The following is a 14,439-nucleotide window of genomic DNA, read 5'->3' as shown; positions in this document are numbered from 1 at the left end:
ACAGTAGATTATCATAAGTTTAGGTGGGGATAATTTTGGTAGTGGAGAATGTGTTGTCAGGATAACTCCCATTGCACAGTTCAGAAAAGCTGGTGGTTGAGGGGAGGATCCACATTGCCCAGGTTGTGAAGCAGCTATTAAAATCAAGCATGTAATGTTCAGATGCTGTTGTGCTACAGGGTGGTCAACTTTGCTCTCTGCCACAGTTTGGCAGCGGCCATTCAACCTTGTAGACAGTTGGCTGATATTCATACCAACATAAGAAGCTGTGTAATGATTGCAGCAAAGCTGGTACAGGACATGGCTGCTTTCAGACATGGCCTGGCCTCTGTTGGGGTAGGACAAGCCTGTGACAGGAGTGGAATAGGAAGTACTGGGTAGGTGGATTACACAGACCTTGCACCTGGGTCTTCCACAGGGATATGGTCCCTTTGGGAAGGGGATGGAATTGGTAGTGGCATAGGGATGGACTAGGATGTTGTCGAGCTTCACTGGGCGACAGAACATCACTTTAGGAGGAGTGGGAAGGATCTCGGGTAGGATGTCCCTCATTTCAGTGCATGACTATAGATAATCAGACCCCTGACAAAGGATGTGGTTCAGTTGCCCCAGTCCAGGGTGGTATTGGGTGACAAAGAGAGGCACTTCTTTGTAGCTGGTTCTTGAGATTGAGTATGTGTGATGATATGGCACAGGAGATTTTTTGTGGACTAGGTTTGGGGGATTGTGCTAGCCTGTGAAGGCTTTTTGAGGCCTTCGGCATACTGGGCGAGGGAGTTTTTGTCACTGGGTGTCCACGCTGTATGGAAGGGATGACAGCAGTCGAAATGCAGGTACTGTTGGTAGTTTGTGGGTTTAATGTGGATAGAGGTGTGGATGGAGCCATCAGAGTGGAAGTGGGCGGTGTCTAAGAAGATGGCACACTGGGTTAAGGAGGATCAGGTGAAGTGGATGGGAGAGGTGTTGAGGATGTAAATGGCTGAGGATACGATGTCTTGACCCTGAGTCCAGATTATGAAGATACCACAATCAGCCTGAACCAGAACAGGGGTTTGGGGTTTTAGGACGCTAGGAAGACTTCGTCTAGATGGTTTGTAAACAGGTTGGCACAGGAGTGTCCACAGCTGTGCCACGGATTTGTTTGTATAAGTTCCCTTCAAAGGAGAAGTAGCTGTATGTTATAACAAAGTTAGTAAGATGTATGAGGAATGATGTAGTGGGTTTGAGGTCTGCAGGACATTTAGTGAGGTAGTATTCAACAGCGACAAGACCATGGGCATGAGGGATGTTGGTGTATAGGGAAATGTCGTCAATGTGATTAGTAGCAATCCAGGAGGTAAAGGGTTGAGGATGGACAAGAGTTGTTGAAGGAAGTGTTTGGCATCTTTGACATGGGAGGCTAGATGTTGGGCAATTGGTTGGGGGTGTTGATCAATAAGGGCCAGAATTCTTTCAGTGGGGGCACAATAACCACCTACAATAGGGTGTCCAATATTGCTGTGTTTGTTAATTTTGGAAGGGCCTAAGGCTATAAGTAGGGATTGGAGGTTATGCTGACTTCTGGGATGGGATAACTCCGGCAGAGTTTATAGATGGAGGAGTCCGACAATTGGCAAAGGCCTTCCACAAGGTAGTCACAAGGATTCATGACGACAGTGACAGAAATTTTGCCTGCAGGTAGGATGATTAGGTGAGGATCGGTTTTGAGGCTGTGTATGGCTGTCTTTTCTAATGCTTGGTGTTCTTAGAAATGGATGTGGGGAAGATCAGCTATTTTGCTGCCCAAATAACAAAACTCATCACTACTTTTAGTCTCTCACTCTGCATCAACTGATTTACTTCAACTACATTCTTTTACCATTGTTTTATGTTCATTTCAAAATCTCTTTTCAAGACACTATCCATTCTGTTCAATTGTTCTTCCTAGTCCTCAGGTGTGTGTGTGTGACAGAATGACAATGTCACCAACAAACCACAAAGTTATATTATATTAATTAATCCCGAGGCATTTCTTCCACACTGTAGTTTCAGAGATTTGCAGTAGAAAACTGTTCCTTCATACAGCCTTATTATTTCCGTACCACACTTAAACAGCATAGCCAATAAACTGGCACTCCTCCTCTCCTTCTCCTTTCCACAATGCTTCCTATGAGCAAATCTGGCTCTCCCTCCCAACTATACAATGGTCGTCCCCCCCCCCCCCTCCCCTTTCACATTAAGTTTTCCTGTTACTGAACTGTGAATAAGCCATTTCTAGCCGTAATTCTTCACCCCATATACATTGCTACTGTACAAATGATTATAAAAGCCTTCAGTATTCCTGCAGTTTCTTACTCAGATTACTTTGACATGGCACAGTACACAAAAGCCATTTTAACTCACACTTAATAAGGCATCCCTCAGATCCATTGAGGCATTGTTGCTCTAGCAACACAACAGCATAACATTACATTTTGTGCCAGTTCTACAACTGCAGAGGTGACAGTTCTGCTTAAAGTGCTACATTCTTCCCATTTATCTTATTGTTAGTGGTGCACTGACACTTTTTTTTCTGGTCATACGATTAGCAATTTAAGTGTAATTTTATTTGCCGGGTGCTCAGGGTAGAGCCACTGCAGTATATATAAAGGTATTTTCCTTACCTCAGCAAACTCTGCAACTTATCATATTCATCATCCCATGTAGAGAAAACGTCAAAACATTGAGTCATAACTTTTTCAAACTCATCAAAGGGAATGTGCATGAGACGACGTGTTCCAAGAACCTGTAAACAAAAAGTCCTCAAACACTGACAATAATATCATGTCTGTAAATAATACGTTATAGCGCAATGTAATGACTGTGTGTATAGAGTGAATATTCAAACTTTGAAATTGCACAAAACCAATTCAAGATTACAAAAAAGTCTAATTCAATTTCTTAGTCAACAATACTAAGTAAAATTAGAGCTACATTGACGTTCACAATTCTACACAACTGTCAAATTAACCATCAAATGGAGGGTACCCATTTGTCACTTCTGTTGGTCACAAGTTGAGCTACATCTAAATAAACACTCCACAAGTCAATGTATAGTTAAAGCAGCATTCAGGAAAATTCTGTTTAGGCATGTAGGACAATCAGATAAAGACCACTGTTGTTGTCCAACCGACTGAACAATCACAAAATTTGCTATGTGAGGATATCCAATTATTGTAACACACAAGTCTGTAAATATTAAGTCATTATCTGTTAATGAATATAATTTTCAAAATGATCTGTTTAACACAATATTGTTCTATTTGGAATCTCTGCAACTTGCACAGAGTACACCTGCATGGAGGTGTGGCAGATACATTCAACTTCCTCCAGTTCCATTCATAAATCTCATTTATTTAAATTTATGTTGATACCTTGTGTAGTAAAATTGGAAATCACATTAACCCATTATTTACCACTGCCCCTTTTTTGGGATTCAAATATTTTATTTATTTCTACATAAACAAATGCACTTTTCCCTCCGATTATTCCACCTAGAGGTTGAATTGACAGCTATAATGCCTGCAAATTTAAAATAAATATTTTTGTCTAATTAACTTACTTTAGGAATGGGAATAATTATTTTCTATCATTGTAACTGACTGCACTGCATGGGTGCTGGCAGTTTCTGTACACAACGCATTGTTGTTGAGTTGTCAGGGTGTATTTTTTATGAAGATACGAATGTCCATGTTGCATTCAGTATACCTCTGACTTCCTGAAGTGCAATATCAGTTTATTTTGTGTGCAATAATAATGGAAAAATGCCATTTTACATCCTCACACCTTTATTGATTGCCATATTACTGTATATACATCTCCCATATAAAAATTACTATTTATTTTGTTCAGTTTTTATTTTTTACATTGTATAAGACTTTCTTCAGAGTTAGGTAGTAGAGTGAAATATTCCCTTTCACATGTTAAGATTCCAATAGGATAGAAACAGGCAGTGTGGACTTACAGTTTAAGTTCTATCAGATCTGGTGACCTATAAAGTCAGTGAAGATGAAGCTGATGACTTAGAATTGGTCGTTATTTTCATCATACTGTGACTAGACAACAGCAAACAGGAGCCATAAGGTGTGAGGGTAATAAATGAGCTAACCTGCATAATTCCATAATCACAGTATTCAAATCACAAATACCTGTTACAATGCTACATCTTATTGAAGAATACAACACCAATACAGGTTGCATTGATCTACTGGACAAGTACATCATTTTATAAAATGAAGATAAGAGCAAAGAAATTGTAGTGGCTACTATTCACCTGCACAATTGATATCTGCATGGAAAACACATGGCATGCGTACCAAATGGCTAACCCAAATGAGAATCTCTCACTTTTTGATGTCCAACGGAGAATAATGATGTGCCTTCTAAAGAAAAAAAGACGACCACAACCAAAATGCAAAGGACGACAAACAAACAAACAAACTGATGGGAGGTAAGGTGAGTTTCTTATAGTTTCTTGCACTGAAAAAAATGTTCTGCATTTTGGTAGCCAATGTCCTAAAAATGGGATTTTATACTAATAAACTAGAAGTTTTCAAAACAGCCTTTTTCTTTCATTCATCACTCAGAGTATCACAATGTAAGAAAGACTAGAAAAATAATAAAGTTTTGCAAGAAAAGGGGTAATGATCAATTTTTTCCACTGCTAACCTGTTGGATAAACACAAGAACACTTATTTTTTACAAAATTATCTATAAATTTGACACATTCATGATAAGAGACAACAAAAGGTAAACTATGTACAAGGTGTATATGTATCTCTCTCAATACCACTTTATTAATTTGCCATGTATTGAAACAAAACAAATATGATCAACATATGAATCTTTACGTGGAATGCCCAACACACATTTATATGCATCCTTATATCAATGCTGCGACATGAGACTTAAGATGCAAAATACGCAGCACAAAGAGAGAGAGAGAGAGGGGGGGGGGGGGGGGGAGATTGCATTTCCAAGTGGCGAATCTGAGTGATCTGATGCTTCTTCAATCAAGTTTAGTACAATAGCCTTTTTAAGCAGTCTCTATGAAAAACTGTATCACATTGTACAAATCATTCAGTAACCTGTAGAATTAATTTATTTGTGATAGAATAATTTAACATACAAGGAAACTTATTTTAATCTGCTTAAATGTTTCCTCATCAAAAAATTGTGTTATCTCAGTTGTTGTTTTCAGAAAGGCTATTGCTGCCATTAAAAACAAAGATAAGCAACTGCTGGCTTCACAGAATATAATAAGAGATTACGCCTGCAATTTCCAGCATCCTAGACACACAGTATAAAAAACAGTATTCTAGGAGGAGAATATTAACTAATTCCCAGTCACCCTATATGTATTAGAAACCCAGTTCAGTATTTCGTATACCATATTTAGACAGTTAATTCTCACTACACAATATTTATTTCTACCTTTGATAGCATTACAATTTATTCTTTCGCATCTTTTTTAAGATATTACTACCAATCACAACATTTAACTGCACTACTCTTTAAGACAGTACTCGCATCTATGAACCAATGATGGGTTACACACGAACAGAAAGATAAACAAGTGTACCAGCTTAGCCAATGCTAGCATGTATCAGTAACTGAAGCTTTTCAATTATTGTCTTATTAACCAAACAGCAGGTTATAAAATGAAATTTGGGCATCTTCTCAAGTCTCGAGGCATAAAATTCCACAGCACTAATCACTTTCTCAGCCTCATAATAAACTTTAAATGGCAACCAACTGAATAAAGGAAATGCAAACACTCATTTAATATTTGTTTTAACTATACCTCTCTTCTCATTCAGAACGTAAGTTCTTCCAGCCTCAACAGCTCATACAAATTGATATTTTTGGTCCAAATTTTTACTATTGTTTGTTTCTACAAAAATGCACATTTATTATTAGACAATGCTTTCATTCATCACTGAAGTGTGAGTACCTTCAACAGCTGTGAGCCAAGGTCTCTTGATATTGCTTCTACAAGCCTTAGCGCTCTCTGGATAGGGTACTTTGTGGATCGGATTTTTCTTAGATGTGAAAAAATGAGCTGAACAGCAGACCGAATACGGTCTAATTCTGTCGCAGACAGTAGATCATTAATTGGAAAATCCTTCATCAATGGATTGTAATCATTCACTGTGGCTAAAGCTTGTTTAAGTCCTGAAACCACAACATAAGCATCATGTAAATTCATTAATCTGTCAAAATAAAATATTTTCTACCACATAATAAAAATTTTATAGATAAAAAACAGGAAAGAAAAATGTACACTTCACGTGATAGTTATTTATGTCAAACAGAGTGTTGATCTCAACACATTGAACATCTTGAGGAGAAAAGGTACGCTCATTGTGCCATTTCTGGACACTAACCATCCTAACATACTGAATATTCATCACTTTTCAAAACTAAATACTGCTAACTTGTGAACTACCAGTGAACACTGATTACTAACAGTTATCCATGAATTTTTAACAAAAAAGCACCTCTATTTCCACAATACCTCCATCTATTATTTTGGTAATGAAATGTTTTGGTAGAATGTAAATAATTTAAACAACGGTAACAACTTACCAAATAGAAGAGGTGTTGAGTTGTTGATAGATACACAAATAAGACTTACAACTTTTTTTACAAACACACACACACCACTGTGTTGGCCTTTATCAAGTGTATGTACTTGGGGGGGGGGGGGGGGGGGGGTTACTCTTGTGTGTATGTGTACACTAGCTTGGTGCAGAATTCATCCAGAAGCTAGCCAAGTTTTAAGTCTTGTTTATGTCCTGTCAATGACTTCAGACAGAGATTACTTATATTCACTATTTGTCATAAAAGCTGTTTTCTATGCCAGGGATTCCCAAACTTTTCATCTGATGGAACACAGAATCCTGGTACTTTGATAAAAATTTCTTTATTTTGAAGGTTAATAAAATCTTTAAAAAATTAGAACTGTTTCGTTCAGTGATTAATTTTGTATCATAACTAAAATGTAGAAACCATAATAAAAGTTTAAAAAATAATTATAATTTAGCTGAACAATGAAAAATCCAGGGTGGAATTCAGCTGCCAGAGACTCTGTGTGTGTGTGTGTGTGTGTGTGTGTGTGTGTGTGTGTGTGTGTGTGTGTGGGCGCGCGTGCGTGCGTGCGCAGCCAAGTGGCAGCAGATTACGTAAATCTGTAAGCTTTTGAGCCAGTAGCTTCTCCTCCTGGCAGGAGGGGTGAAGGTAAAGGACTAGTGAGGTTTAGGAAAGTGGGAGAGTTCAGAAAAGTCAGCCAGAACAAAGGATCAGGGGCGAATTATTGGACAAGATCAGTCTTTCCTTCTCATCCTATCCATTAAATCTCCCCAGCCCGAGGTTCTGGGAGACTTTTCCAAACTCTCCCTATTTTGTAAGCCTCATCAGTTTCTTTTCCTTCGCCTGTCTTCTTTCCCCTTCAATGCTTCTGCCAAAATGAGAATCCACTGGGTCTGAAAGCTAGCACATTTCCTTAACCTTTACATGTTTCCTCCTGCTGTCACTTGGTGAGTGCATTTTATCTGTTCAACTACATTACGTTTTCGCAGATTGATTATTTTCATTAAAAATAATTAGTATCATCAAAATGTCAGAAAAAACACATGTTATTAATAGTTTTTTATGGGGCACTTACTCATCTTCTGCAGAAAACCAGTGTTCTGCGGAACACAGTTTAGAAAACATTGTCTACTCCACACACTGTCTCAAAGTTGATTCAGTAACAAAAGTCACTAGGAACAGACACACAACTGACACTGAATGATTTACTAAAATACTGCCCCATCAAGAAACATTTAGTTGATTACCTCCTTAACATGTTTTCATTCAAATTGAAAATAAAATTCATGGAAGTATGTTCCATCTTTGCAATTAAATGAAAGGCAGTCGTTTGTTTTCTGCCATAGGTGTTTCACTCCTTTTATTCATGAAGCATCTTCAGTGGACTGTAATACATGCGCTTCATAACTAAAAGATGAAAAACACGTGTGAAAAAAAAAGGAAGAAAAAAAAAACTGCCTTTCATTTACTTGCAAAGGTGGCATGTACCTCCACGAATCTTGAAGGAACTACGAAATAAATGGAAAACTCCAAAAATGATTAACATAACAATACTTATGACAACAGCAGGAGGTCTAATTTGCCAGCCACAGCACTTTCTAAGTTATTTATACCAGCTCTGCTACAATTTCAGTGGCTGGCAAATTATTTTACTTTCTTTAAATGTTTGCAGACTAAATTACCTGTATCAGTGTCAAAGCTCACAGTAGCATGAAATCTTTTCCCATGCTTCAGTATGTCCAGCGTTAGAGCCACTTCAATGCTTTCACGCTTTTCCTGAATCCTATGCAAAGCTCTCTCAAGGTTCAGCCAAAAACTAATTTCTTGTAGAGCTGTTCCAGATGAGGGATCTCTGTCCAGTTTTGTTACCTGAAATAATTGATATAAAATTACACATTTTAAACATTGCTTGGAACCTATTCAGTATATTAGTATTAAGTAAATCTATCAATAAAAGTAACTTACAAATACTGATTAAAAACACACAGGCAAGAACGAAAGAAAGTTTAGAAAGTCAAGATTCAATCAATATCATCGTCATTAAAGACTGAAGAAGAATGCAGTAAGAAATCTGTCTTTGCCTTGTTGAAGAAATTCCCCAATGTGCATCTGAAATAATTTATGGAAACCATAGAAAACCTAATTCACGATGGCAGAATGGGGAATTCTAATCCAGTGCCTTAACCACTGCACCTCCTTACTCAAACATAGTGACAACTGTAGCCGGTATAGTAATATCTAAATGTTTTCTAGGTAAACAAAAATCAAGCATTTCATTTGAGACCTGCCAAACTTATGCAGCTGTAGTTTGAACGTAAGGACAACATAAAAATTAAAAGAAAAATCAATAATTCTGTTCATGCTACACCTAAATGTCAGTGTACCTATGGCATCCAGAAGCAGAGTACCTGCTAGGGTTGCTGCTCAATGCTGAGGGAAGGGGATGGGGGTGGGAGGATTGTTTTCCTCTTTGTACTGCAAAGACTAGGTTACTCTGAGCATGAAATGACTGAAGTTTATCTCATGTCCTGAAGATAGGATACGGGCTTTACAGCTGCCTTCTTGAATAACTGATACAACTTACAATAACCAATAATAACGAATTACACTACAATGAACACAGCATTCAACAGTTTACTGCTCCACACTTGATGCTCGACCAGAACCATGAGTCACTGTAAGGTGGATGAATATAGTTTACTTACATACAGACAACAGAAATTTTGTTGGAGAAGTCTCTTGGCTGCAATTACAGCCATATACAAACAAGATGATTTATGTTTAGGAAAAGAACACAAGTCTAAGCTTTCTTTCCAGATTCTTATTTTATGATAACAAATTTTATTTAATGCAGTAGTCAATATTTTCATTTTAAAAATGTGCCATACTACTATAACTGTGAAGCAACATCTGTGGAACAGTGGCAATCCAAAGTCGATGGTCCAGTTATAATTGATACAAAATGATTCACATGCCTCTTTGGCTACCAAGAACAGTCTAGAAGCACCCCAAATAAATGTTGATGAAAAATATTATTTAAAGGCAAGAAAACATTTTATTAGCTTTGTAATTACACCCTGGATACGAAAAAAAAACACATTTACTGTAAGAAAAAACACAGAAATTACACACAAGCCAAGAATAAAGATATTGACAGCTGAGTCATGGAGCAGCACATAAATATAGACGTCAAGGAATTTTTTCTTTTCTTTTAACACTTCCTCCAAAAGAAAAAAAATCATGAAATTATTGCTTTGTCTCTTGCATGCCAATTTCTGAACATAGAAAATTAAATCGAACTCGTTCAAGAGGTTTCGTCAAAATATCTGCCAACTGGTTGTGTCCATCAATGTGTTCCAAGAAAATCTCACCGTTCAGATATCTTTCACGAACATAGAAATGTCGGACCTCTATATGTTTAGAACGTCGATGATATTCTGGATTTTTTGCCAACTTCAATGCACTAGCATTGTCAATGTAAAGAACTGGAGGCTGCCCCGACATTTCCACTAATTCTGATAGCAGACGACGTAACCAAACTAACTCTTTTGCTCCTTCACTAGCTGCAATTATTTCCGCCTCAGTTGTGGATGTGGCCACTACTTTTTGCAACTGACTTGTCCATGACACTGCACCACCTGAGTACTTTGCAAGAATTCCAGTTGTTGAGCGCCTTGTCCGGTTATCACCTGCGAAATCTGCATCAGCGTAAATCTTTAACTCTTCTTTTTTATTATATACAATTCCAAAATTTAAGGTCCCTTTCAAATACCGGAAAATGCGCTTTACTCTATTCCAGTCTTCAGTGGTTGGTTTCTCCATAGCTCGAGCAGCTTTATTGACTGCAAAAGTGATGTCTGGACGAGTTACTGTTGAAAGGTACATGAGACAACCAATTGCTTCACGGTAGGGTACAGATGACGAAACTTCTTCGTTTTGATTATTGTCCTCACGTCCAATAGGAGTTGAGATTGTATTGCATTCTGCCATTCGAAATCTTTGCAGAATTTCTTCTGTGTATTTCTCTTGACTTATCATTATTGCTCCATCTTCATATTGCTTTATTTTTATGCCAAGAAAATTGTCAAAACTGCCAGTTGTTATTTCGAATTCATGTTGTAAAACATCCATAAAAACAGCAATTTCTTTCTTGTTACTGCCGACAATCAGGCCATCATCAACGTAGATTGCCACAAAAAGGCTATTTCCATTTTGTCTACGATAAAATAGGCATGGGTCTGCATCACTGTTTGAAAAACCAGCTTTCTTCATGAACTCAACAAAACGTTTGTTCCAGCAACGTGGCGCTTGCTTCAACCCATAAAGACCTTTTTTTAAGAAACATACTCGGCCTGTACCATCTTCGAAACCTTCTGGTTGTTCCATATATACTTCATCTTCAAGTATTCCATTCAAAAAAGCTGTCTTTACATCGAATTGTTCTAGCAGCATTATCTTTGAAGCAGCTACAGCCAACAGAGTTTGTATGGTGTCATAACGTGCCACAGGGCTAAAGGCGTCGTCATAATCAATTCCTGCTTTCTGAATACAGCCTTTTGCAACCAATCTGGCTTTAAAGCGAGTACCTCCATTGACTAGCACCCAGGTATTGTTTTCCTTAAGTGATTGAAGTTCTTCACTAATAGCTTGCATCCATTCTTCCTTCTCGTTTGACTGCAATATTTCTGAAAAACAGTTTGGATCTTTGTATCCAAGTGAATCAACTTTTGTTGCCATACAAAATTCACCACTTTCCATCCAGGTTGGTTTTCTTCGTTGTCTTTTATTCTTCTTTTTCTCTTCATTAGAAGATTCAGCAGCTTCTGCTTTTAGAAATTCTGTTAATTCTTTATTTTCTTCAGATTCACTCGACTCTTGACTTTCTCTAGAATCGAGAGTGCCAATTTTTTCTTGAGTTTGGCTTCCTCCAGAAGTGTACAGCCTAGGAGATTTACACTGGTCATCTTTAGATGAATTCGGATCATTAAATTCTTCCCGAGGGACTTCAAATTCAACATGATCACTATGTAAATCACAAACAATTTCTGGCTTAAATTTTACATCGTGACTCAACACCACTTTTCTTTTAGATGGAATCCAAACTCTGAACCCATCTTTGTCATTAACATATCCAACAAGTCGTCCAAACACTGCCTTATCATCAAACTTGGAACGGAATTGTTTGTTAATGTGAACATAGCAGCCTGTACCAAAAATTCTGAGATGATCAAGTCGTCCTACTGGTCGATTAAACCATAGTTCATAAGGAGTTTTATTTTCAACTGAAGATTTTCCAGTACGATTTATTAGGTAGACTGCTGTATTACATGCCTCTGCCCACAAACCTTTAGGTAATTTACTCGGATTTAGCATTGACCAGGCAGCTTCAACAATGGTCCTATTTTCCCGTTCAGCCACACCATTTTGTTCAGGAGTGTAAGGAGGAGGAATCAGTAGCTCTATTCCCCTGTCTGCAAGCAGTTCACTGACATTCTTATTGTTAAATTCTTTGCCACCATCACATCTAAATTGTTTGACAACATGTCCATTAGTTCGTGCTTCATTTAAAAACTGCTTAAGCACAGTACACACTTCACTTTTGTGTCTTAAAAAGAAAATTCGATGAAATTTACGAAAATCGTCTTTGAAACATACATAATAATGCTTGCCTCCAAAAGATTTCGTGCTCATTGGTCCATTTACATCCGCGTGGATTAATTCACCAGTACTGGTAGCGCGTATTGTTCGTGTTTTGAATGGCAGCCTATGCATCTTTCCAACCGCACAGCCGTCGCAAAATTCACTCTTGGCATCTTCCACATTAATGTTCATTCCTTTTAAAATATTCTTCACATGTTGTTTATTCTGATGACCAAACCTTTCATGGTACACTTGCAATGTTTCGGATGAAGTCATCAAGCTCATACGATTCATTTTTGCATTTCTAACAACACGCATGTTCAACACATAAAGTCCATTTTTCACATAACCTGTCATAACAATATTGCCACTGACTTGTTTTCGGACACAGACATTATTATAACTAAAATTAGTACTGTAGCCTCTGCAGGCAATGGCTCTCACAGAGAACAGATTAGCACTTGCCTCAGGGACGTATAAAACATTGTCCATTCTAGCATTGTACCATTTATTGTTTCGTTGGATTTGGATGTAAACTGTTCCTTGACCGTACACACACATTTTCACATCTTGTTTTCCCAATGAAATTACTTGAGGAACATCAAATTCACTATACGAAACAAAATACTGTTTGTTGGGAGTGATATGATTTGTAGCGCCACTGTTGCAATACCATTTATTTGGGTCACTGTGATTACTGGTACACACACCCATAGTGTATGAAGTAAATGCAGCGTGTTCACTGTCTCGCTTCTTCTCTTTTCTTTTATTGCTGTCACGAGTGTTCTGTGGACACTCTGCTGCCCAGTGACCTAATTGTTTGCATTTATTACACGGAAACTTCTGTTTTAATTGTGACTTCGTCATCTTTACTTGCTGATTACTTGTTTGCCGTTTTCTTGTTTTCAGAAATGACAAAAGCTGCACTTCCATTAACGTCTTGTTCACGCAGTTCAATAGTACAGAGTTTTTCAATCAATAAATTCAAGCTTTGCTTTTCTGTCTGTATCGTATCCCAGAGATCCTTAAAATTGTCGTAGTCTTTTCCCAGTGTAGACAAAATTCGACCATTTAAGATTCTTTCAGATAGCGTATTTTCTTCATGTTTTGATAATTCATCGTTCAGGTCCACAAATAACTTTTGCAGTTTGGCCACATGTGCACTAATATCTTCCGATTCATCACGTTTAACACGGAAAAATGTTTCAATCAACATATTCAAACGCTGAGTACTGCTACGTTCAAATCGGACGCGTAATTTGTCCCAGATTTCTTTAGCATTCTTGCACGTTAAGACGAGTTCTGCAACAGGTTTACTTAGCGCACTTGCTATAAGACTTGCTGCCTTTGCGTCGTCCTTGAGCCATTCCACATACGCTTCTTTTTGTTCACTTGTCGCATCTTGCGGCAACTCTACACGTTCACGTGTACCGTTAATAATATCTTCTAGTCCATATGAACGTAGCACCATAGAAATATGCCATTTCCATTTGGCCCAGTCGTCAGGTCCTTCAAGCTTATCAATGCTGACCTTATAATCGCCGCTAGCAGTCATGTTTCTTTACAGACATACGCTCATTTCAAATATTATTTTAATTAAACTGTGTTGTTTGCCTTTACACGTGTACTGGGCCCATAACCTGATGAAAAATATTATTTAAAGGCAAGAAAACATTTTATTAGCTTTGTAATTACACCCTGGATACGAAAAAAAACACATTTACTGTAAGAAAAAACACAGAAGTTACACACAAGCCAAGAATAAAGATATTGACAGCAGAGTCATGGAGCAGCACATAAATATAGACGTCAAGGAATTTTTTCTTTTCTTTTAACAAATGTAATTTGCACTAGTAACACACACTATTTCTCCAGTAAATAGAGTATTGCATCAAAGGTAGAAATAAGCAGTTGCTTGTCTGTCTGTGTATGTTTTAGTGCTCAATTAACCCTCGTTATATCAATCTATCTCTGGATCCCGCTCCAGCTACTGCCGGGTCTGGGTGCTGACGAGTCCTCTTCATTTGGCTCGGTCCTCCCATCACTTTTCTTCCTCCACTTCCTGCCAGGTCACACCTCTCCTTTCCACAGATATTCTCACTCATTTTCCACCGTGTTCTTGGGTGCCGTCTAGGTCTTTTCCCATCCATCTTTAGTTCTTCCATAATTTTGGAGAGTGTCTGCCCATGC

General features: G+C 37.9%; 1 protein-coding gene across 3 annotated transcripts in view; it reads right to left on the bottom strand.

The window, feature by feature from the left end:
• Positions 1–14,439, bottom strand: part of LOC126253491 (dynein heavy chain, cytoplasmic) — a 237,472-nt gene that overhangs the window by 204,209 nt on the left and 18,824 nt on the right. For all 3 annotated transcript variants that reach the window (XM_049954865.1, XM_049954866.1, XM_049954867.1), the window contains exons 5-7: positions 8,292–8,478; positions 5,972–6,192; positions 2,643–2,764 (exon numbers count right to left, since the gene is read on the bottom strand). In XM_049954865.1, coding sequence (XP_049810822.1) covers positions 2,643–2,764; positions 5,972–6,192; positions 8,292–8,478 — 530 coding nt within the window. The remainder of the gene's footprint in view (positions 1–2,642; positions 2,765–5,971; positions 6,193–8,291; positions 8,479–14,439) is intronic.

Source organism: Schistocerca nitens, chromosome 4 (genome assembly GCF_023898315.1).
Source record: "Schistocerca nitens isolate TAMUIC-IGC-003100 chromosome 4, iqSchNite1.1, whole genome shotgun sequence".
Classification (NCBI taxonomy): Eukaryota; Metazoa; Arthropoda; class Insecta; order Orthoptera; family Acrididae; genus Schistocerca; species Schistocerca nitens.
Note: the sequence above shows the minus strand (reverse complement) of the source record. Positions and strands in the feature narration are given on the sequence as shown.